Genomic DNA, 24,707 nt, shown 5'->3' on the forward strand with positions numbered 1-24,707 from the left:
AACAGACTTTAAGAACCTGCCTAAGTTTTTGTGGGGACAGAATTTGGTGATTACATAGCACTTGGTAGGTAAGCACTGCTTATTGGCGAACATGGCCAGTCATTCTGACCAGCACACCTAATGAATTGCCCTCTCATTTATACAGAAAAAAAATTTAAAAATTGATTTGCCTATATGGATGTAGAAACATATTCAAAACCTTTCTTCATCCTCACCTGTATTTTTGAGATGCTATCATAATTGTCCCTAACACTTTTCTTTTACTCTTGCTGCAATCATCTTTCAGTCTGCTCCTGTTGAGGGAAGAGCAAGACTTTGCCTTCTGTTTCACAATACATGTGAAAGGGCCGTGCAAGAAGACATCCTCATTCCCTCAGTATATTTCAGCTCTTTTGCATTTAAGCAAAGAGCTATTTCAGAACCCAGGGAACTCCTACTGGAGGGAAAGCCACTATTCTTATGCTTTAGGGTAAGGCTCAGTATGTCAGAAGTTTAACACAGGCTCTGTAGCCCACATTTTCTTTACAGTCTAATTTGGTTTTATTAATGTTGAACACTTAGCACCGGAAACAGGTTAAAAGGAAGGTGTAACAGACTTAAGCGTGTACAGAGACACAGACACAGTAATCTTTACTTTGCTCCAGCTCTTGAAAAGTGATCCTGTTGGTCAGCTTTCATAAATTATGTTCCTTTTTCTTCCACCTTACTTTTGGGATAGACCCCAAAACAGATTTAAAAGGGTGGAGCTGAGTGTTAACTGCAGTGTATTAGCTCTGCACAAAACAGCATGCCATTTTGATATAAACTACATCACATTCTGTTAATAGCTTATCAGAGCATTCAGATTTAGAACATGCACGGCAAAGACAAACAGATAACAGTGCAGATTGTTAAAGATACTAAAATTATTCTGAAGGAGTATTGATAGTCAAAAGAATTTCCAATTTAAAAACCAATGTAGGTATCACAGATCTTTTAAAGCATTACAAATATCTTCTGTTGAGGACAGTTGTGAATTTATACTTTCTAATTGAAACCTTCCCCCTCTCCTAACTACTCTAGCATAGTGTCTCTCAACCTGGATGAACAGGTAAATGCATTTTCTTTCATTCCACTGGCAGTTAAGATTTTACCTAAATCTACAAAGCTTCTTAGCTGCCTGTAATATGAGCAGGCTGCCAATTTCATCCATAACACTTACATCCATAACACACAGTTAGTTATCTGTCTTGCTAAATTACCTTTCTTTATGTAAGAAAGAGCACTTCAGAATGTCAGAAGCCTTCCTGCTGATCATTAAAAAGCAAGAGGCGTAATGCCACCTTGTGACAGTACTTCAAGAATACACTGAACATCCACTGCTCCCACAGTGATCTTCAAACTGCTGTCCATAGACCCTTAGGAGTATAGCCTGTTTCCAAAATGCACGATGCAGGTTCACGTACATACTATATAGAATTTTTCGTATCTGAAAATATTAAAAAGGATCTGTTTTATTTCCATGGAGAAATACTTCAAAGTTCATAAGTGAAAGAGGTACTAGCAAAGCACAGGTTTTCTAAGGGTATCTATACCCTAGATACAAACACCAACAATGACATCTGACAGTTGCATGGCTTGTGCTATAGTATGGTATGCATGTATCTGGAAAATATATCTGAATCTGTAAGAGTCACTTTTAAGCCTCTGCTATGATTTTTACCTTTTGAGGAAAGGGGATTTTAAAAAGTGCTAACACACTATTTAAAGTGATAACAGTTCTTTAGAACTGCTACTGCTTTAATAAGCAATTCAAGTGAAACGGAAGATTTTTTTTTTTCATAGAAAATATTACTACAAATCTGTAGTAGCAGCAGTTTTTAATTTACCAAAAACTGGCATCTATTAGCAACAGAACATACACAAAAAATATATTTGTTTATACAAATAAAATTAGGTTCTGAATATTCATAAAGTAACATAACAAAGCAACATTTTTCTTCACATTGATATCCAAAGTTAGTCAGACCAGTTGTGATATAAAAACCCTGCATAATATTCAGTCAAGCACCATGGCAGACAGTGCATTAAGATCTCTCATGAATGGATGAGCAGCTAGTATTTGATCAATCTTCTGTCTTTGCTCATAATCAGGAAAAATTTTTATCAGGGCTTCTCTTAGCTGTAATGTTTCTGAGGCAGATCTCTGTGGTGGATTTGCTAGACAAGCCTGTATGTTTGTTTCCAGTGGAAGCCATGTTGATGAATGATCACCAGATACTCCGTTTTTAGGCTGGCGACTGCTACTGGTTGGTTTAGCGACTGACACGAAGAAAGGTGTCTCAGAAGAATATTGTCCACTGCTCTGTAAGGCCTTTTGTGCTGATCGAAAATCTCTAAGGAACAAAATAAACATTTTGATTAAATTAAGGTAAAGGAGATGCTAGCTGTCTCTGTTCAAACACAGAAAAGAAAAACGCATATAACTCCTATACTTCACTGCTGCTCAGCTAGTTACTGATCAGAATCAAATGATAAGCATTTTTTCCAAAGTGAAACAAAACAGTAGGTGTAACAGTTTTCAGTTTGAATCTGGCATGACTAATAACATGAACTAACATTTCTAGGGCTAGTCCCAATATGCTGTGAGTACTTTACTTTGAGAATACAGCAACAGCCAAAGCTTATTTTGTGGAAGCATCAACATCAGTATTGAGCTAAACGCATAAAAAGATACATTGAACACATGTACACTGACTCAGAACGTGTGAAAGTATCAGCAGACCAAGGGGGCTTCCAGATGCTCCACAAGACTATTCCTCATCTACTTTTGCTTGTGATTGTGAGCTGTGCTCACATTTACATCAAGGCCTTCATATGACATCCTTAATAGGGCAATGAAGTTTTTCAGTAATTTCAGGATCTGAATACTCTTCCTCAATTACTGAGATTTTATTTCAGACTTTGAAAAGTTGTTGCTACTCTAAACTGCTAGGTCTGTAAAATTTAGGGCCAAGTCTACTTCAGATGCCACTACATAACACAGAAATGTGAACTGGAACTCGTGTTATAGTAAATTCTCCTACCACCAAGGGAAACACTACCTAAGTTACAGAGCTCTATATTAAAAGCATTTAGATTACAACACCTCTCACTATTCAGCATGGAAAGACTCTATAATTGCGTGAGATCCTTCTACTTTCTGATCTTATTCCTGGAGCCATTTATGCTTTCTGCACCATTTAACTCAAGTAGAAAAGTCTCAGGGAAGGAACAAAATTAACTCTTTACACTGGTACCTCTTCTCTGTCTTAAAAAAACCCCACCACACGCCCCCCAAAACCAAAGTCCAACTCCAGTTCCAAGTTTACACATAGGAAACCACGCTCTTCTAGAGTCTTCTCAAACAAATCTCTTTCCATTTCTACAATCATCATAGTCACCTCTCAGGCTCTGTTTTCGCTTTATTTTTCTCAGACACAAGTGGCTAAAACACAGTGTTCCAAATGACATCTCGTAAGGGCTCTGTGGAAGAGCTTTAATACTTTCTTAGCATTTCTTATTGGAGTTCTAGAACAGTACTTGCTTTTTTTCATGTTGACATTACATGCTTATTTTCAAATCAGCCTGTGACCTACTGGCATATACATATCTCACTTTCCTCAATTGTTTCCAATAGCTGAGACTCCTAATCATTCTTTGTATTAATCCTTAAGAACAGCTTGCCTTTCGTATTGCTAATTTTATCTCACTTGTTTCTAAAAGCTCTCTCAATACTCCTCACTGTCATTAGAATTTGTAACTCCTAAGCTGGTGAAAGAAGAGCAAAGAGCAGCTTATTTTCTTGTGCAAAAAAGCAAACCCATTCTTAAGCCTTGGTAGTTAATGCAAAGCAATTTTGTACTTTGAATACATGTACATTTAAGAAGTACAATGATTTTAACAGAACAGTATATATTTATTAATATTTAAACTTATGGATCAAATACAAATGCATTTAATAACAATGCCCCTCAAAAATAATGTTATGAACAGTACAGTACCTTCAAGTGTGAAGTGAAATGCCTCTCCCATGACAAATATGAGCGTAGTGTTTCTTTTGTAGCCCCTATTGTCCCACTATGAATAAGCGATCAACCAAGCTGTTTTAAATAGCATCACTGTAATTAACAGGATACCAGGCTACCACATACCCAAACCACTGGCAGCTTTGTGCAGTGTCAACACAGTTTGGACCACCTTTGTATGAAAGCCACCGTGACCAAATCTCACAGGAAGCTATTGCCTTGCTTATCTTAGTTCTGAGAGAAATCTTGATTAGGCGCAAATGTCACCAGCAGATTGTGCTAGTAATAGGAAAAACATGTTTTTGTTAAGCTACTACACATCCTACAGTGTTCTTGCTTAGTTTTACTGTACCTTTACTACACAGATCTAAAGAAGCATTCAAGAGAACGAGTAAAACGGTTTATTTCACATTTGAAAATCATAACTGACTCGAACAAAAGTGAAAACAGTGCTTGTACCTAGAACAACCATCACTTCGAAGGAAGTCATCTAATCTAGGTCCATTTCTTCCCAAAGGATCATCAGGAACCATAAATATGTCACCAGCAAAAGTGTATTGGAGCAACCTGCAAGAGAGTTCTTTCAATATTATTTATTAACAATGTATTACACTCTTGCTGCCCTTTGCCTCTGTAGCATAGGACAAGTTGCCTTAGAACAGACACTTCACACCACATCAGGGGTCACTGAATCATAATTAGTACTGCATTTTAGATACAACCAGTATTCACTGTCAAAATAATTTAATGGAAGCCTATGTGAACTGTTCCTATTGCACTGCAGAACACTGAGTTGGTTGCTTGGTGTGGTTTTTTTTTTGACAGCAAGTGTTGGATGACTGCAAATTTTTGTGAAGAGACATAGGTGGAATTCTCTAGGTGATTAAAGAAGATTTTCTGATTGTTCAAACTCCCCTCCCTTGTAAGGATCTTCAACCACATAGCTAAAATGCATATGTTATCAGAAAGCCACACAACTAGCAAATGCAGCATTAGCTGTTTAGAGTTAAGACACAAAGAAGCTTTTTTCCTGGAATCATTTTGGGACAGAGGGAAATCTGCATTAAAGGAAGCCACTTCAACTAAAATTTGTCTGCGAGGAGAGAATTTGGTACAGTGTAATTTTCCCAGAAGTAAAACAAATAGCAGGTGTTAACAAAAGCTCTTAAAAAAACACAGACTCAAATAATGTGCTAAGTATTCTTGCTGAAGTTCTGTAGGAGAACAGAACCTGACTTGGGTAGAATTCACCCAAGAAATAGCGTAAATACCTACCTGATTAGTCAACATCAGTTCCACATTCTCCCAGATAGACTGTGAGAACCCAAAGCAATTTTCAATTATTTATTTCATTAAACTTATACAGACCTCAGTCACTACAGTAGATGTCAGACTCAGATGATGTCAGGGAGACTCTGAGGGATTAGTGGGAAATTTGGGCAATAAAAAAATCATACCTTAATAGTAAAATGACCCGATTTAACTGGAGGGGGGAAAACCAAACCAAACAAACCAAACAAAGTAAAGAAAAGAAACCAGTTGCACAGGAGAAACTATAATTCACAGAGAATGCACAAGCTGAAGCAGGGATATTTGATAGCAAAGTGAACTAATTTAAACCCAAACGACACTCAACAATTGCAGGGAAATGGCTACAGGGATATGCTGCAAGTGTTCATTATTTTGTTTAGCAATGCCAATTTGTTGTACTACAGTACAGAGTGATTGATTCTGAAACCTTAAAAGTGACACTGTATGTCTGCATCAGCTGTCACGGCTCCTTGAAGAAATGAAATGTAGAGCAAGAAAGCCTGTGAGAATGGACCACAAATATATACTCAAACAGGATTTAAGATCGAGCTGCAGAAGTGATACAGCTCAGCTACTACACCAAGTTCCTATTTATGTAAGCAATTAACAGATTTACATTAGAGAATATATCAATAATCATTAGAGAAGATCTCAATAATCAGGACATTAGACTACTTAACACACGATTCTAAGGCCATGAATCAAAGTGGTGAAATACACACAGTACTTTGTTGGGCTCTACCAGTATTGCAATGACAGATTAAGTAAGGACAGATATCCTTTCAAGTTTTCATAGAAATTGAGTAATTACCTTTTTTGAATAATTTCTCTCCAGGAAAGTGATTCTGTCACAAATTCTCTGAAGTTATCATTAGTCACAATAACACCTCCAGTTTTATCAGCAAGATGTAATAAAAACCTGTAAAGTTCATTTCGAAGACCGTTAAGATAGTCTGCTTTGCTGAATATTGTCCAAGAATCTAGAAAACTAAACATTTCACCATCCAAGAGTAATCTAGTTCCATGAAACAAGCACTTTGAATACCAGGAAATTACTTGTTTTCACCCACCATGTAACTTTAAACAACATTTTAGGGAGCATGTATTTATTTAGTGCAGCAGTCTTCACAGGAAGCCTTTTTTCCATTTAAAAAAATCCACAAGCAAACCCCCATAAAACCCACGGGATTATCAGATTCTGAAATATTTGTAGAGGTAAATGGTTTGCTTTACAAAAGAGTACAGTATTTATCACACAGTCCAACACAGTCCATATACTTTTTTGCTTAGCATTAATGTTCGTGTTCTGCAAGATAGTGTTATGCATATTAGTTGTTTGCTTTGTCAACACTTATTAACAGAGTGCTGCTACCATTTTGTTGTTAAATAAACTATGACAAAAAGGTAACTATTAATTTATTAAGAAAATCCCTTTTTTTTTTACCTGTCTGAAAACAAGCTTTTTGCCATTTGAAACTATGTTAGCAAAGAGATAACAGATGGTGTTCTTTTAAAGAAATGAGTATGCTTTTCATGAGACTGCAAATATGTTAGCACATCACTCATTTCCACAGTAATCGCAACTGTAAATACTGCACCTACATAGCATTTTATATTAAATGCTGGGTGTGTATAAAATATTAGTGAGTAAACCACTCCAACTTGGCTGCCTTCTACATTTTTTCTTCACTTATTATTCAAGAGATCAGAGTTGCTACATTTTAACAAGGAAGAAAAATTAAGTGCACTCTCTATATCTTTTGCGTACCAAGTTCAGCAATCAGGTACATAACTGTGCGATCTATCAAAAATAGGCATGCCCCTGGTGCAAAAGCCTGACAATTTTGTAGTCAGAAAAATAAAGTATGAATGATTATTAGTAGGAAGGAAGAAACTGAAATCCAGTGAACTGTAGCTAGCTGCAAAACACAATTTCAAAGCTGCAAACTGCTCACATGCAGAATCAGAAAAGCTGGTTGTGGAAAAAAACTTAAGCAGCCTGCACTTTTAACCATGTCTCAAGACTGGGAAAATTTGGCAACAGCAATGCAAGCACCTGTCCCCTACACCCAACAAAAAAGCCCCTACAGCTTCCTGTTTTTCACTGAAAGATGATCCCCACATTTTGAAGTTGAACTTTGGTGCTTAAATTAACTTGGAAATTTACTAGCGTACATATTGTTACAAATACCCTGTTCCAAATACACATCTATGTCCACAATTGCAACACGGGAAAAAAAATGGAACAGATCAGATTTACGCTAGTGCTCCCCAAACATAAAAGTAAATTCAGAGATAGACTGATTATCAGGAAAGCATAAAAATATCACTAAAAGACTAATTTCCTCCTCAGTGCAAGTGATGATATTTGAAATGGATTAACTTTTTTTTTTAGTTCAACTTGCCATAAAAATTTGCCATTCTCCATAAATTTCTGAAAACAGTATGTACAATACTATTAGAGAATTATGTCTAAAAATGCTTCTTAGGACAGTAAAATAATGTAACAGAGCTCAGTCTCAAGTTAGATGCATAGAGCTCTGTCTAAACAGGTTGAAGAACTAGCTAATACTACCACTTATGAAGTATTAAGCTTTTACAACCATTAGTCAGGTGTTCAAAAATGCTTGAAATCTATGTATATTCCGTACCTGTCATCATGAGCAGCAATTCTTGCTCCTAACACCATCCTGGCAGGGGTTAAAGACAATATTCCAACATCCTGGAGCTGTGTTAAGAAATCCTGCTCTGTTAAAACATGAAACAACTGTTCTTAAAAACAAAAGCTTTCTTCCAAGCTATTTATGAACTTCACAATTAATCTGATATATAATTAGCAAAGAAGATAGGCTATTTTTGTACCTATTAATCTATTGAAATTACATACTGCTGGCTGAAGAATTGCTAACATTATAACAATGGGGAGGAAGAGGTTGAAGCTAGAAACTAAAGAGCAAATAAAATCCAAACAAAAAGGCCTCCACTTAGGCACATCAGTTAGCCTAAATAGCACTGCAGTGTCCCACATTGTATATGGAAACCCAATTACTCATGCTGAGCAGCCAGACGACTCATGCTTACTGTTTTATGAAGTATTCCTTCTCCATTCATTCTTCATGGAAGTATCGAAAAAAATAGTTACAATTTGATTTAATAAAGAAAACATTAGGAAACTATTTCCCTCACCTGTAATGTAAGGATCACGTCTTGTTCTCCACTGTGGAACAAATACGGTAATATTTCTGTGGCCACGTTTCCAAAAGTAGTCAACAGCTATTGCAATTCCTCGACAGGAGAAAAATTTCCTTAGACCATGACTTCGGGTGAAAGAAAGAGAACAGAGATTAAATTTACTAGAGTTTTGCTACTCTAAATACAAAGAAAACGGAACAAAACCTTGTGAGTGAAGCTGGAAGTTACACATACAGCCTCAGAAAAATTAAAGGTAGATGAATGTTACAGATGAGGAATCTTATAAATGGAGAGGGATCTTCAGCAAAAGAAGAGAATAGAAACATCACTTTGCAACTTCATAGCTCTGCATCCTTTCAGTTTCATAGGCACAATGATATTTGAGTAATTAGAAGTGGGTTTAGCTTTAGAAAGAGGCCAATAATGATGCTGTCCTGGTTCTGGCTGGGATAGAATTAATTTTCTTCTTAGTAGCTGGTATAGTGCTGTGTTTTGGATTTAGGATGAGCATGATGTTGGTAATGCACTGATGTTTTAGTTGTTGCTGAGCAGTGGTTACAGTAAGTCAACGACTTTTCAGCTTCTCAAACTGCCCTGCCAGTTAGGAGGCTGGAGATGCACAAAAAGCTGTGAGGGGGCACAGCCAGGACAGCTGACCCCAGCTGGCCAAAGGAATATTCCATAACATATGATGTCATGCTGAACAAAAAAGCCAGGGGGGAGTTGGCTGGGGGGGCACAGTCATTGTTCAGGAACTGGCTTGGCATCGGTCGGGGGTGGTGAGCAATTGCACTGCGCATCACTTGTTTTGTACATTCTTTTATCATTATTATTATGTTCCCTTCCTTTTCTGTCCTATTAAATTGTCCTTATTTCAATTCAAGAGTTTTACTTTTTTTCCAATTCTCTCTCCCATGGCACCGGTGAGGAGCGAGCTAATGGCTGTGTGGTGTTTAGCAGCCTGCCGGGTTAAACCACGACTGATGGTTTCCAAAATCTATTGATTATAGATTAAAATGATCATAATCCAATATCGCAGTAATTCCAAATATAGTCCCAGTGCAAAACACAACACCTTTAGTTCAACTGGTTCCCAAGGATTACACATCTGAGAAGTTCTCTGATAATCTAAGGTATTAGGGCCTCCTCTCCCTTCGATTCAACAATCTGAGCCACTGTTTTCAAGCAAATTAATGAAATTTCTTTAAAGAAAAATTTTCAAAACACTGTATTTTAGGGGCAATCCTTTTTTCCCCCACATTTCAAAATATAAGATGTTTATTACCTGTTTTTGCAAGTTAGTTAAGTAACTTTCCAGAAAAATCAGCAACTGCCCAATATGAATGATACAGAGATTTGAGTTGATGACCTTGTGAGGTCCCTCTCCATCAGAATGATCCAGTGATCCTACATACCCCTTTAACACATGGCAGGAAGTCCTCCTTTAGCAAATAACTGTCTAAGCAGATTATGGGAACTGAATGGGAAGAAGAATCTTAAAATAAAGCACAGAAGACAGAATCAAAAATACCTCTAGAATAAACTCCTACAAAACACCTATTAGCACCTTATATAAGGCTAAATCCAGTTTTCATTCAGAAACTTTTCACCTCACATTTTCATATATTAGAGTCTACACTTAGACAAAACTGATATACATAGACAAGACACACTGATTCAGAACTGCTAGCATGAACAGGCAAAGCACTTCTTACAAAGTAGTGCGTACTCTATATTGTGAGTTAGATGTTAAGTCACTACAAAGTGCTTCTCATAAGTGATCAAGCAGTGTTCATATTTTAAACCAGTCTCCTAATTAACATGCAATTGTGTATTATAAGCCTAATAGTAAGCCTTATTAGTTTTGAATGGAATCTTATCTTTAAACCCCTAGTTTAACCTACCAAGAAATCTGAAGAGAGATTTCTTTAGAACATGTCCATGGAAATGTTTAACAGTGAAACTCAGCCTTTAGTAGCATTCATGTATCCATTTCCAATTTCGTAAACTCATTTTAAAATAAATGAGTATCAAAATATAAATCTATTAAGGTTCTCTGAATTTGGAGAGGAATGTTTTATGTAGAAGGGCAGAAAAATTAGTAAACTACATCTGAACTATAAAAGGCAAGAAAATCTGACTTAAGAGTTTCTGGAAAAAAAAAAACCAACCTATGCCACACTTGCTGTAATAAGTGTTCTTGATGTCAAGAGCAGTCAAATAAACGAATGCAATTGTGACAGAAGAGTTAGCCCTCACAAACCTTCTAGGTCATAAACTTAAAATGCAGTCATCATCCCCCCACTTTAAGTTAAACATCCTATTCAATGAACTGGAAAACTGTTAAATACTTTCACTGTATTAATGGCTCTCAGTAGGACTTCAAGAGATGCAGAGGTCTTGATGCTCATGTTGGAAATTATGCCTTCTCTACTTGTCCATGCTCCTGCTTTAGAGCTTTAAACCTACCAAACTATACAGAGTAGTCTGTTTTTAAAATGTTTTGAAGCCTAGAACAGCAGCTTTTGATTTGTCCTGTATAACAAACTCCTGTTCTGTAGCAGCTTAAAAAAAAAAAACACCAAAAACCACACAAATAGAAGCAGTATATTTAATTATCAAATAACATGTAGACTTAAGGTAAGCTATAATGTTAATATCTCACTGCTAGATAAACAGAAATATGAAATGCATTATTTGAGCTAGGTAAACATCTGAAAGATAGCAAATTACCACAGCAAGGTGGTCTTTTCAAGACATCCATCTCAAAGACATGTGCTATGCAACTGCCATTGTACATACTGTTTTTGGTTGTCCCAGTTCATAAAAAAAAAACCCTGTGAAGACCCTATAAAGCTATTTCTGAAGTTAAACAATATCGTAAGCAGCACAAAGCACCAAACAGCAGGTTGCTTTCTGGAATATTTAACGCTTTCCCCTTCGGTTTTGTAATTAAATTAGGGAAAGTACATATCATTATTTACAAATAATTCTATTAAGATATAACTCCATTGAATTATTCTTTTATTTTGAGTTTCTTCCACGTTTTAATAAAATTTAGAATTACCCAACAGCTACCTAGCTATTTCAGTCTGCCCTGAAAAGCCTGTTTTCAGCACACAAAGAGTCAGTTTTTAAAAATACTTGTTAGCCGTTTGAGTAACCTCTGGGCTTCAAGCACACTGAAAGTACAGCTAACATTAATACATCAATGTGCCATTTTTACTAGGCTGCACGTGTCAAGAGGAAAAATTCTTCAGCTTCTTGCAGTCTTCCAGAGTTAAGACACAACTTAAACACATGACATTAAGTCACAATGCAAAACACATGACCTTCAGGGTTAAAAGAACACCCAACCCAACACAGGCATAGAAGCAGATGTCCATAACCTCAAGGTACTGAGAAGTACAACTGAAAACAGTTCAAACAATTCAAAGCAAAATTGAAAACAATTCTTCACTTTCTAAGATGTAAGAAAATAATGAGTCTTTATTGAGCCAAAAGGAAACTGAAGAATACCTACATTAAAAAAAAACAGGTCCCCACATCATGGTTTTAGCTGGGATAGAGTTAACTTTCTTCACTCTAGCTGGCATAGTGCTGTGCTTTGAACTTAGCATGGAAAAAATGCTGAGATAACACACAGATGTTTTTGGCTGTTGCTGGGTAGCGCTTGTACTGGTCAAGGACATTTCTAGCTTCCGATGCTCTGCTGGGTGCACAAGAAGCCGGGAGGGGGCACAGCTAAGAGAGCAGATTCAAACTGACCAAAGGGATATTCCATACCATGCAATGCCATGCCCAGTATGTTAACTGGGAGGAGCTGGCCGGGGGAAGGGAGGCAGCAATCACGGCTCGGGGATGGGCAGCGTCAGTTGGCGGGTGGTAAGCAGCTGTATCATTCATGTTTCTGTGGGGTTTTTTTTCCCCTTTTTTTCTTTCCCTTCCGTTTCCATTTTATTATATTATCATTATAGTAATAATAATTATTATTTTATTGTAATTATTAAACTGTGCTTATCTCAACCCACAAGTTCTTTTGCTCTTCCGATTCTCTTCCCCATCCCACGGGGGGGGGAGTAAGCAAGCGGCTGCATGGTGTTTTGTTGCCAGCTGAGGCTGAACCACGACAGTAAGATATTTAAGTATCTCAACGGTTCTGCTAGTTTGAGGCAGTTCTCTGTCCATGGCTTTTCAGAAGCAGAGTTTTCATCTGGTTGAGCAGCAGGTGGCAGATGTTGTATAACCATATTTGGAGACTGTATGTCAGTGCTACCGAGCTACTATGCCCTACTCTAATGCTGGGTGTGTGCAAGAAAATCCATTGGCATGCATGAAGGAAATACCATAGTTTCAGTAATGCACATATATAGTTGATAAATATACATATATTGGGGGTGCATGCTCAAAGATTTTTTTTTACTGATGGGGTGTGTTGTGGTTTAACCCCAGCCAGAAACTAAGCCCCACACAGCTGCTTGTTCACTCCCACTGCAGTGGGATGGGATAAAAAAACCAGAAAAGTAAAAGTGAGAAAACTCATTGGTTGAGATAAAGACAGTTTAATAGGTAAAGTAAAAGCTGCACACATAAGCAAAGCAAAGCAAGGAATTCATCCACTGCTTCCCATTGGCAGGCGGGTATTCAGCCATCTTCAGGAAAGCAGGGCTCCATCACACATAACTGTTACTTGGGAAGATAAAATGCCGTAACTCTGAACGTACCCCTCCCCCCTTCCTTTTTCTTCCCCCAGCTTTATATGCTGAGAATGATGTCATATGTTGTGGGATATCCCTTGGGTCAGCTGTCCCAGCTGTGTCCCCTCCCAACCCTTTGTGCACCCCCAGCCCACTCGTTGGTGGAGTGAGAGACAAAAAAGGCCTTGACTTTGTGGAAGCATTGCTCAGCAGGAATGAAAAACATCCCTGTTTTACCAACACTGTTTCCAGCACAAATCCAAAACCTAGACCCATACTAGCTACTGTGAAAAAAATTAACTCTATCCCAGATGAAACCAGCACAGAGCGCTCAATCAGGAAAAATTAGGAGACAACTGCCCACAGCAGTCTCACAGCCATCAGAGAGATAAGCAGATGTTTATCCACCTTTTTTTAATTCATTGGTTTCAGATGTATTTGGTTGCTCTTAAAAAAAAGAAAATGAAAAAAAACCCACAAAACCCCACAGATGAAATGTGTAGATGAAAAAAATCTCTCCATAAAAAAACCAACCCAAAACCAGACAAAGAGGATGAGGTATATTTGTTATCTTCTACATGACCCCAACAATTTGCATTTCTCTTCCACTAATACACATTTGGGAAATAATTTTTAACAGTTCAAGGTAGCTTATGACTCAGTTGTGACTCGCACTTTTACATCACTATTTTCTAAATAACGGAGTCTGAACAAAGAGGAAATAAGTTTGCTTTAAAAACTATTTACTGTAACAAAACACTGTACTTGAATTAAAGGAGTACCAAGAGTTATGAATCATGTCAGGCTTCCCCTTTAAAGTTAGCAAGATTATAAAATGCAAGGAAACCTTAAATTATTCATTCCATTAATTCTCCAGTGATTGACCTGGACAGTTTTACTGTTGCCAGTCCTAAGGGACTAGCTGTGGGCCCTTTAACCTGGGGGAATAAATTTAAGGATTATCATCACCTTCTTCAATTAATGACCTCTTGGTAGGAAAGGTTACACATTAAGAAATCTTCTGACATTCCTTCTCATAAACAGAAGTTACTTAGATTTACTTTTGATGCCTTGTCTGTGCTATAAAGACCTTCTGGATTAACTACAAACATTTCTGTATTACCGGGTCCTTGGTCCTTAAACTGCATTTGAGAATAATAATATTTTAAAAGTGTATGGTTTGTTCTAATGGGGAAAAAGAGCAATCTAGCAGAAACACATGCAAATATGTAAGAGGCCTGTCAAAAAAACAGGCAAAGTGAGACATATTTTTATATGAATTAAACTAAAAACGTCATCAGAAATATATCTGAATGAACTATGTCCAGGAATTTCAAGATATCATCTCATAGTTTATGTAAGAGATCAGCAAATATTAAGGTATCAAAACAGAAATCATCAGGCTAAGACTGTAAGGGAAGAAGTTAAGACTGATTCCCCAATTTGCTAAAATAATTAGCTAAAATAAATTAACAGTTCTACTAGCACTTTACAAAAATAACAAAATTTATTATTTCTGTTCTCAAGCAAAAATCATACGTGTTACAAAAAAAAGGGAGTTAAAAGTATTTATTATCCCCAACAACTGAGGAGGTTCTGTTATTCCATGAATTCTGGTGAGGTGTTTAGGAGCTACAGCAGATCGTTCATAACCATGAAAGAACAAAATCTAAGGGTATCTTTATCTACCTCTGTGAAACAAGCAGCATACTACCATTTCTTTTCCCCATTAACACAACTGTGCATACATTCACATGCAGATCTGTGTTTACATAGTTACTTCTGGGAAACTGTTAGGACAGACTGACATTATTTTCTTATGGTAGATAATTTTTTTTTTTCCCCTGGAAAAGTTTATTTTCTTCTCCTAAAAGCATTTAAGTAGATTCTGTTGTGAAGCCTCTTTCATCTAATAGCCGGAAGTAGATGACACATGATACATGTATCTTAACCAGTCAGATGTGTTTTTCTTAGCCTAAGAACATCCGACGGAATTCATGGGATCACTGGTAGTACTCCGGCCTATTCTTAGAAAATGCCCTATTTGAGAATCAGTTACAACTAAATAGAAGATAATATAGCTGATATGAGGCTCTTCAGAATTTCCAATCTCCAAGATTAAAATTCATATTGTAAAATAGTTTAAGAAACACAACCTAAACTTCCTCACTTCCTCTGGGGATACAGATTATTTTTCTCAGAATTACTATTGTTTTGCTTGAAGTACTCCATTTTGGTTCTGGAAGTATAGTTAAAGAAAGAAAACTAATTTCTGTACTTGGAAGGGTTTATGCATGTTCAGCAGAAGAACTCTGAATGCACCAAAAAATCTTCAAAAGCAAGTTCTCATAGTAAGCTTACTCTTATTGTTACATTGCTGAGTGAAGCGGGAGAACACTCAGTTTGTTCTTAAAAACTACCACTTCCTCATTAAGAAGAAGAAATATTGCCTTTGTCATTGCTCACTTTCATATTGCAAAACTACAAAAAAGCCCCACAGCAAACACTGAGAGAACCATTTGACATGCGTGCTTGCCAAAATTACTTAGTATAAAAAGACCAAATCCAAAAGGGAAGCATACCAGATATGGAGAAGTGGAGGATTATCTGTCGAGAGCTACAAGGGCATTGCCAGAGTGTGCAGAGATGCAGTTAGAAAAGCAAAAGCCCAACTCAAATTGCAACTGGCTGTAGATGTCAAAAATAACAAGAAAGGTTTCTTCAGACATGTCAACCACAAGCAGAAAAAGAAGGAAAACATAGGCCTATTGTTAAATGGAAAAGGAGAGTCAATCACCAATGATGCTGAAAAGGCAGAGGTCCTCAACACCTTCTTCACCTCTGTCTTTACAAACACTGTTGGGTCCCAGGCTTTGGGAATGAAATTGCTGATTGATCCAAACACCGACCCACCATCAGTGAAGGAAGAGTTAGTACATGAATTACTACAGGAGCTTGACCCCTACAAATCAATGGGCCCTGATGCCATCCACCCAACGGTGTTGAGAGATGGCTGACATCATTGCATGCATAATCTTTGAGAAGTCATGGAGAACAGGGGATGTCCCAGAGGACTGGAGGAAGGCAAATGTTACCCCTATCTACAAGAAGGGCTTGAGGGAGGATCCGGGTAACTGTAGGCCCATCAGCCTTACTTCAGTCCCTGGGAAAGTTACGGAATGAATCCTCCTGGGGGCCATCACAAGTCAAATGAAGCCAACGTGGCTTCACTAAAGGCAGATTGTGCTTGACAAACCTGGTGGCCTTCTATGACAAAGTGACTGCCTGGTCGACATGGGGTGGGCAGTGGACATTGTCTACTTGGACTTCTCCAAGGCCTTTGACACGGTCCCCCACAGTCTCCTCCGGAAGAAATTAATGCGTTATGGCCTAGACAAGTGGTCTCTGCAGTGGGTGGGGAACTGGCTGACAGGCTGCACCCGAAGGGTGGTGGTAAATAGCTCTTTCTCAAACTGGCAACCTGTCACAAGTGTAGTCCCCCATGTATCAATATTGGACCCAATGTTATTCAACATCTTTATAAGTGATCTGGATAACGGCATCAAGTGTACCCTGATGAAGTTTGCTGATGACACCAAGTTGAGTGGGGAAGCAGACACTCCAGAAGGGAGAGCTGCTCTGCAGGAAGATCTGGATACACTGGGAGAGTGGGCGAGCAAGAACCTTATGCAGTTCAACAAGGAGAAGTGTAAGATCATGCACCTGGGAAAACATAATCCAGGAGTCAGTACAGACTGGGATCCACCTAGCTGGAGAGCAGCTCTGTGGAAAGGGACCTGGGGGTCCTGGTGGACAGAAAGCTCAACATGAGCGAACAAGTGTGCTGCTGTGGCCAAGAAGGCCAACAGGATACTGGGTTGCATCAAAAAGGGCATCGCCAGCAGAGAGAAAGAAGTCATCATCCTGCTCTACTCAGTGCTTGTCAGGCCACACCTGGAGTACTGTGTACAGTTCTGGTCCCCGCTGTACAAAAAGGATGTGGACAGGCTGGAAGGGGTCCAGAGAAGGGCCACCAAGATGATCAAAGGACTGGGAAGCCTGCCATATGAGGATAGGCTGGAACAACTGGGTTTGTTCAGCCTTGAGAAAAGGAGGCTCAGAGGGCATCTCATCACCATGTACCAGTACTTAAAGGGTAGCTACAAAGAAGATGGAGACTCCCTTTTTACAAGGAGTCACATGGAGAGGACAAGGGGAAATTGATACAAGTTGCTCTTGGGGAGATTCCGATTGGACACAAGAGGAAATGTTTCACAGTGAGGACAGTCAACCATTGGAATCATCTCCCCAGGGAAGTGGTTGACTCTGCCACATTGGACACCTTCAAGAGTCGTCTGGACAGGGTGCTGAGACATCTTGTCTAGACTGCGCTCTTCCTAGAAAGGGTGGACTAGATGATCCCTGAGATCCCTTCCAACCTGTGATTCTGTGAAATCCAAGTCTCTTCCTGACTAGAGAACAGCAATCAATTCAAGGATGATTTTGATGAGACAAATGTTAAAATGAACAAAGTGAAGCACAGAATTTTAGAGGGATATGGGTTCTAACTGATCTTCGCTATTCTAGTTAGTTGTAGCAAACTTTAAAAAAGAAAATTAAAAAGAACATTGTAATTGGCAATGCCTTCCAAAGTTGTCTACAATAGAAACACTGAAGGAAAAAAACCAAGGAATTAAGAGCTATTTACAATAATGGAAAATCCCTGCATCATAGCCAATGAAAGGGATTTCTCGATCCTTTCATTATTAACTGTGCCCATTTTGTAGGGTTCATTTGCATGGTGCCATGTCAGCCAATCTATTAAAATTATCAAACAGCCCTGTAATTGTCAACTATCACTTGCATACATTCTTTCAGGTACTAGGAGGAATAGGAGATGAGGTATGTGCAGACATATACATCGTTCCCTATTCTGCAAGCTTTATGGAGGGGGTGGGGGGGAATATTTTTGTTACATGCCTACATTTGCAAAAAGTAACAGGACACAAGCACTAATGTGTGATGTTGTTAAAGGACGAATACCTTACTACTATATAAGAACCTGCACTATAAAATTACAAGATGCTAAGAGCAAAAGTAGAAAACCAAAACGCTTTGAAGTTGATGGTAACTCAACTCCTTTGTTACGTGCATGCAAAGCAAATTAAGTTTCATGTACAAAATTGCTTGCAACAGAAGAGAGGTCACTGAAATTCTGATTGAAGTATTTACATCAAGCTGGAGCACTGATAATTTGAAGTAGGTTGCTCTGAAATGACACAAATGGCTTCAAATTTACCTAGTAAGAAATGCTACAGAATTAATTCACTTTTCATTTTGAAACATCTTATTATCAAAAAGGATCTTATCTACCTCTAATATATATATAGTTTTAGTTCCCATTGTTCGAGTTGGTTTCAGATTATTTTAGTATTTGGGCTTCATAAATCTGAGCTTCCTGCTTTTACTAATTCACAAATTTCTACCACAGCAGGAAAGCTAAGTCTTAAAAGGCTTTACAGAAAATATTTTCCAGAGTATGGCAATTACCAACCAATTTTTAAGTCGAAATCAAGGATATTTTCTTATTCTATTTTAACTAGTTATTGCATTTGTTCAACTTCAGACTATTTATTTTTTTTTAACCAGAAGTAAATTCTGCAAGAATTGTGGGATATTCTCTCATAAAGCCACCACACTGTTCTAGCTGGATTTGCATACTGCGGTAGATGTCACATAGTGCACCTGCTAAAAACTTTTAAATCTCCTTCTATGCACAGTATCTCAACAAAGAATAACAACTCCAAACAAGTCAGTCAAAAATGAATGCTGTCACTAAATGAAGAATAAAACCAATCAAAATTGTTATTTGTTGGAAATTAAAATGACTACTACTCTCAAAATCTCATGTAATTTTTCATTATCAAGCCTTACCATAACTTACCAATGCAGCCATTACCAGTAGCTGAAAAACCTTTGTGTACACGGCCTGTTGGTCACCAAAAACCTAGCTAGCAATTACTTTACACATGCCACAGCATCCTATTTGAAAGCTCACTGAACTTTTAATAAAGAGATAGTTGAAAAGAACAATACTCACGAAATTGCAACATTGCTTCCATCAATAATGATATGCTTTAAATATGGTTTCCCAGGTTCATTTTTCAACTCCAGTCTGTATGGCTTTTTCAGAGATTCCAAAAATCTTTGAACTCCGGTAACTGAAGGATCAGGATAACATCTGTGTGGTCCCACTGTCTCTCTGTCAGAATCTGAAGGATGTATTTGTGAAGGCGATACCTGGTCTGGAACAGGATTTTCAAAATTTGAGGTTTGGGGAAGGCATTGGTTGAGAGATCTCACTTGAGAAGAGGAGCTGCAGCGTCCTAGTCGGTCCTCAAAACCAGGATGGCTGTTCTGTACAGTTGAGGGCCCTGCAGGTTTTTGCTGAACTGCAGTTCTAGTCTTCGCTGAGATACGCTGCACATCTGAGCTCCCTCTGGCTACAAAATCAACATCTTTTAGAGCTCCAGCTTGTATAGTGCCGAAAGTTACACCACCATCAGTTTCTATATCACTAGACCTTGAACTGTGATTCTTACCACGGCAATAAATGTCTCTTTGTCCAGAGCATATAGCTGAATTTTTACTGGAAGGAGAAGCAGGCTTGCATACTGACATATGCATTTTATCTTTGGCATCAGCTTGCATGCTTGGTGAATCTCTTACTTTGTGATATTCATTTTTTGTCTCCTTTGAAGTATGACTGGATTTAAGAGGACTTTTATTGCTAGAAATGACTTTTTCTTCTAGCTTTTGTGAATTATTTGCATTACTTCCTAAAGGAGGATTGATAGTTCTAGGCTTTTGAGATGACTGTTCATGTTCTTTTTGAAATTTTAGATTTTCCTTTTCAATTTCTTCTAGCAATATTAATGGTTCCACAGATTGTCCTAGGATACCAATAACTTTTTCTACAATATTTTGGGAATATCCCATTGTTCTGAAGAAGTTCACAAGAATCTTGTATTCCATTTCCTCACTGATATCATCACCTTCTTTAAGGCAATAACTGGGATCATCTGATTCACTGCAGCTCTCTGAAAACAGATCAATAACTGTGTCGCTGTCTGAAGGATTACTGTGTGGAGCACATTTCACTTCCTGATCACTTTCCAAAGAGAACTGCTTTTTAGGGAGCCTTTCCTCACCATCAGAAGATCTTCTTTTACATGACTGCCTTTCTTTAGGCACCATTGCCTCTAACAGAGGCACAATGTTTACAGGAACAAAACTTGTTTCAGGAGCATCAGAAAACACAGTGTCCATTTGCTTTGTAAGCTCAGTTACAGGTGTCCCGGCATTGTTTCTTGCTTCCTCACTAACTGCTCTACCATCTCTGCTTGTAGCGATTACTTTGGAGGATTTATTTTGTAAAAGCTCAGTTGGGCTTTCAGAACCTGTAAGATCTATGACATCGCTCTCTACTTCACAACATTCAGTTTGTGCGAGAGCTAGCAGTTCTCTTTTTAGTGAGCTAGGCAAAATCAGTAAATCCATTGTATATTTATCTGCATGTGCTTCCACAAATTGTCTGAATTGCTTTTTGATCTCTGATTCATTGTCACTTAATAAGCTTTCATTAGTCTCAAAAAGCTTCACAAACTGCTGAACATGACTTTGAGCCATAACAACAGCCTCTGCGCCCCCCTTTATACTGAGCAATCCTATTTCCAGCACTGTTATATCAGCACAGGTATCTTGAATAAGACTGTTGAGAAACAGGCTCTGTGCACCAACAAAGATGCAGTGCATATCCTTTGGATAGTACTCCTTTTCTTCTAGTTCAGGTTCACAGAGTCCCTTAATATACTCCTACAAGGAGAAAAAGACAAATGAATATATGTGAAAAGCTAAAATATAAAATTAGTCTTGGTTAGGTCAGTAATGGACAAGTACATTAAAAGATAAAGCCAACTTAGCATAAGAAATGTGAGAAAGTAAATACTGCCAGTAAACTGGATAATAGAGATAAAATACAAACACCTGAAATGATTTTTAAATTTATCTCATAGAAAGCTAACTTTTCAATCCTAATGTTTATAAATAAATTTACTTGAAACTGATAGTAACAGAGTATTTAAGTTGTAGCTTAAAAGGTTTAAAAGACAAGTCAGAAGACATTTATTTTCCCATCCTCATTCTTTGGTCAAAGAGAATATACACTTCATTAACAAATGCCTTGCACTGAACTTCTAAAAACATTTTTGAAAGAATTTCCAAAGCCTCATCACAGCAGTAGCTATCCTATATTTTTAAGTAATTATGTGTTACTTTCTATACTTACTAATAACGAATCAAGGACATTGATCCTGTGGCATGGCACAACATAACTAGTAGCCACAGTAGTATCCATTAAAAGATACCCTATAGAGGAAAAAAAAAAAAAGGGGCAGCTAAAACAGAACAAATGACAAAACCACTCTCTGAACTCTCACAGATTCCCTTATTAACCAAATAAAACATTTTTATTTTAAAACTACAACTGCTAAAGCACCTACTTACAATAGGTATATAACACCAAAGAAAATCACACCCAGAAAGCTCAACAGCAAGTCAGCTTCCCACATGAGGCTTTGAAACTCAGTATTTTGAAAAAGCAGATGATACTGACAAATGACTGAAAAAACTCCAGGCTCCAGCTAGTTCTGTGTTCTAGAAAAGTTCAGGTTTTTAATAGATTAAAAAAACCCAAATCCTCAAACCAAACTCTCATTGCTATTTCTGCCACCTAGAAGTTACTATAGCTAAATTCACTATCCTACCTTATTTTAAATGCATCAGAGTTTAGAACTTTGTCAATATACTATACCATTTCTTCTTTCAGAGAGCATTATTTTTCCCCAAATTGTCTCTTTCTATGCTTAAAATTCTGTAACATAGTAAAACCAGCTTCTAACGGCAGTCACTGTATTTGCTGACTCCAAAGTATACCAAATTTTATTATCTATCTTTATTCTCAGAAATTAAACTTCTCCTTTAAATGGAACCAAAAACCAATATAAGGTAATGAATAATGTAACAGTACTTCCTATCATCTCTTGAGTTACATCACCACAGGTATCAAGGCAGGCTCCTTCAAGACAATATTAGCACAAACTGCTTCTGCAACAAAATCCACAGGATTACTTTTCATGGTTTAGTCATCCCTTGACTGCTTTTGCAGAGCAACAAGACAATAACATAATTAGGAAAAAAGGATATTAAAAATCTGAGAATTTTTTTTAACATTTACTGAACAGCACTTAAGAATGAATACACTGCATGTGAGGAATTAAAACACAAATTGCTATCACAAAACCTTTTAAAGGGAGACAATAAAGATGTGCAATTGTTTATACTTTCCAGTCAATAACCCCTCTGGATTGGGTCTGAAAGCTGCTCCACATGTCAGGGAAGTCACATCTCCCATACCCTTTAAAGTATTTAGAGTAGGAAACATTTTCTGTGTTATTAGGAAAAGCAGAAATTAGAAAATGGAAGTCTTGTGCTGTTTCAGGCTTTCAGGCTGAAAATTTTCCAGATTTCCAGGCTTTAGTTTTCTGGAAAAAAAGAAAGTGGTACTGCAGCTGCCTGGAGAAGATTAGCTGTTTATGCTACCCGTAGTAGTTTCTGGAGTCTCTGAGCCCAAATATACAAGCAGATTGGTTTAGAGTCAATTTCAGAGTCAAACAATTAGAAAACCTCAACATTCACAGTATTATCCTTGTAAGTCTCTGGCATTAGACAGTTAAGGAATCAAGTTTTTGGAATTGAACTGCCAAGTGTGTGAATTAAGTCACAAAACTAACACTAATGATCCCCACTAATATTAATGTGTATTTAAACAAACCAACAAAAAGCTTCAAACGCCCACATATCGAGATTTTCGTTTTTAAAGCCACCTCCAGCCTAGCTAGTGCTCACACTACCGTCCCCATCACATGATTCAAACAGCTCCAGCTACCAGGCCCATTATGAGTAACGTCAATTTCGTCGCTACTGTTGAGCTCCCCCAAAGGTTAGCCGTACAAGGGATTTAACATAATAATTCTAGGAAGATAGTTCACAGCAACTAGTGTCACAGACAGAGACACGAACAGCCTAGGTGGCTCTCTCTTTTCACTTGTTTAGCGTTCAGTTAAAGAGAAAGCTATCTACTCCAGCGAACAGACTGGGGAAGCACGCTGGATCTTTTACACTATGTAAATATAGGCTCCGTTAAACTGTTAGCGAGAGGTTTGCTAATAAACTACTTAATGCCACAGAGTAAAGTCAAGTCTGTAGAGCAAGTGTGAAACATGGCAACACCCGACCAACTCCGAAGAATTTCTTGACTACGGGAAGAAAAAGCAGAGCGCCACGTTTTAATCGCGGTTTAGAACAAAACTCGGCCCGTTCTCCGGGGCGTTAAATCCCTCACGCAGCTACAGGCAGACGGCAGCCACGCTTCCCAACGCGGGGAGAGTAAGGCGCTCTACAACACCGCCGAACTTTGCACTCCTCAGCTGATTCGTGTCTCCTCGTTCTCCACGCTTATGTCAACACCAGCGGAGACACCCCGGCACCTGAACACACCTATTTGCCAAGGCAGGGCCGCTTCTGCTTCCTCGCGAAGTGCTCTTTCCCCACCCTTTCTTCCTCCTACCCAGAGCCGCGCCCCCGAGCCGTGCCCCGGGCCGAAAGGGCGACTCCGTATGCCAACACAGCGCCGGTGGCGCGCCGGGTGACCGAGGCCCCGTCGACACGAGTGGGCGCCGCTCCCCACCCCGCCCCGGTCCCCCATACCTTGGCGCTGCGCACGGCCTTCCCCCCGCCCACCAGCTGCACCCAGATCCTGGCAGCGGCGGGCGGCGGGCCGGGCGGCGGGATGGCGGGCTGCCAGTCCCCCTGTGCCCCGGGCACGGCTAGCCGCACCTCGAATAAGCCCTCGATGCGGCCCCGGTTCCCTTCCAGAAGGCGGCTCTTCTCCGCAGGGACGGTGAACTCATCCACCTCCGGCCCCGGCTGGGAGCCGCGGGCTGCCCAGCGAGCCGCCATCAGCGCCGGCCTCGCCGCCCCACGCTCCAGCCTCCCATCCCGCCGGGCCCCAGGACAACAAAACGGGGAATCCCCGGCCTCCCTCCTTTCGGCTCGCCGACGTCATAGCCCCGCGACGGCGCCGCCACCGCCCGGCGCCGGGAGGCGGGGAGCGCTCCTCTGCTCCGGCGCCATCTTTAGCGAGGACTGCAGGCGAGCCCCTCCCTCGGTCAGGCGAAGGCTCGCCTCTCGGCGGGACGGGCGGCTCGTGGCGGAGCCTGGGGCGGGGTTGGGGGCCGACTCGCCTGCCTGCCTCAGGGTTGTGCCCCGGCTCCCTTTGCAGCGGCGGTCCTTGCCGTCCTGCCCTCGGCGCCCTGAAGGGTGGCTCTTTGCGGCGCCCTCC

The 24,707-nt window shown here is 39.2% G+C and overlaps 1 protein-coding gene across 3 annotated transcripts; it reads right to left on the bottom strand.

Moving 5' to 3' along the window:
- Positions 1-1,842: 1,842 nt before the first annotated feature.
- Positions 1,843-24,446, bottom strand: N4BP1 (NEDD4 binding protein 1). Of its 3 annotated transcripts, XM_075101542.1 has the most exons (8): positions 24,074-24,400; positions 21,594-21,673; positions 19,347-21,121; positions 8,544-8,674; positions 8,009-8,105; positions 6,169-6,276; positions 4,506-4,613; positions 1,843-2,375 (listed from the first exon to the last, which is right to left on the bottom strand). In XM_075101542.1, the coding sequence occupies exons 2-8, from the start codon at positions 21,660-21,662 to the stop codon at positions 2,039-2,041; spliced, it is 2,625 nt and encodes an 874-aa protein (XP_074957643.1). In that variant the 5' UTR covers positions 21,663-21,673; positions 24,074-24,400; the 3' UTR covers positions 1,843-2,038. The 3 variants fall into 3 exon arrangements, with proteins under 3 accessions (XP_074957643.1, XP_074957642.1, XP_074957644.1); XM_075101541.1 differs by lacking the exon at positions 21,594-21,673 and having other exon boundaries at positions 24,074-24,446; XM_075101543.1 differs by lacking the exons at positions 21,594-21,673; positions 24,074-24,400 and adding an exon at positions 23,864-24,034.
- Between the last annotated feature and the right edge of the window lie 261 nt (positions 24,447-24,707).

This window comes from Phalacrocorax aristotelis, chromosome 8, assembly GCF_949628215.1.
Source record: "Phalacrocorax aristotelis chromosome 8, bGulAri2.1, whole genome shotgun sequence".
Classification (NCBI taxonomy): Eukaryota; Metazoa; Chordata; class Aves; order Suliformes; family Phalacrocoracidae; genus Phalacrocorax; species Phalacrocorax aristotelis.

What these genes read in the sequence shown, in the direction of transcription:
- N4BP1 (XM_075101541.1), bottom strand. Translation starts at nt 24,325, where the DNA reads ATGGCGGCTCGCTGGGCAGCCCGCGGCTCCCAGCCGGGGCCGGAGGTG. An exon ending in AGGCCGTGCGCAGCGCCAAG is followed by an intron (nt 21,122 to 24,073) that starts GTATGGGGGACC and finishes TTCTCCTTGTAG; the next exon opens with GAGTATATTAAGGGACTCTG. An exon ending in AGAGAAATTATTCAAAAAAG is followed by an intron (nt 4,614 to 6,168) that starts GTAATTACTCAA and finishes ACTCTCTTGCAG; the next exon opens with GTTGCTCCAATACACTTTTG.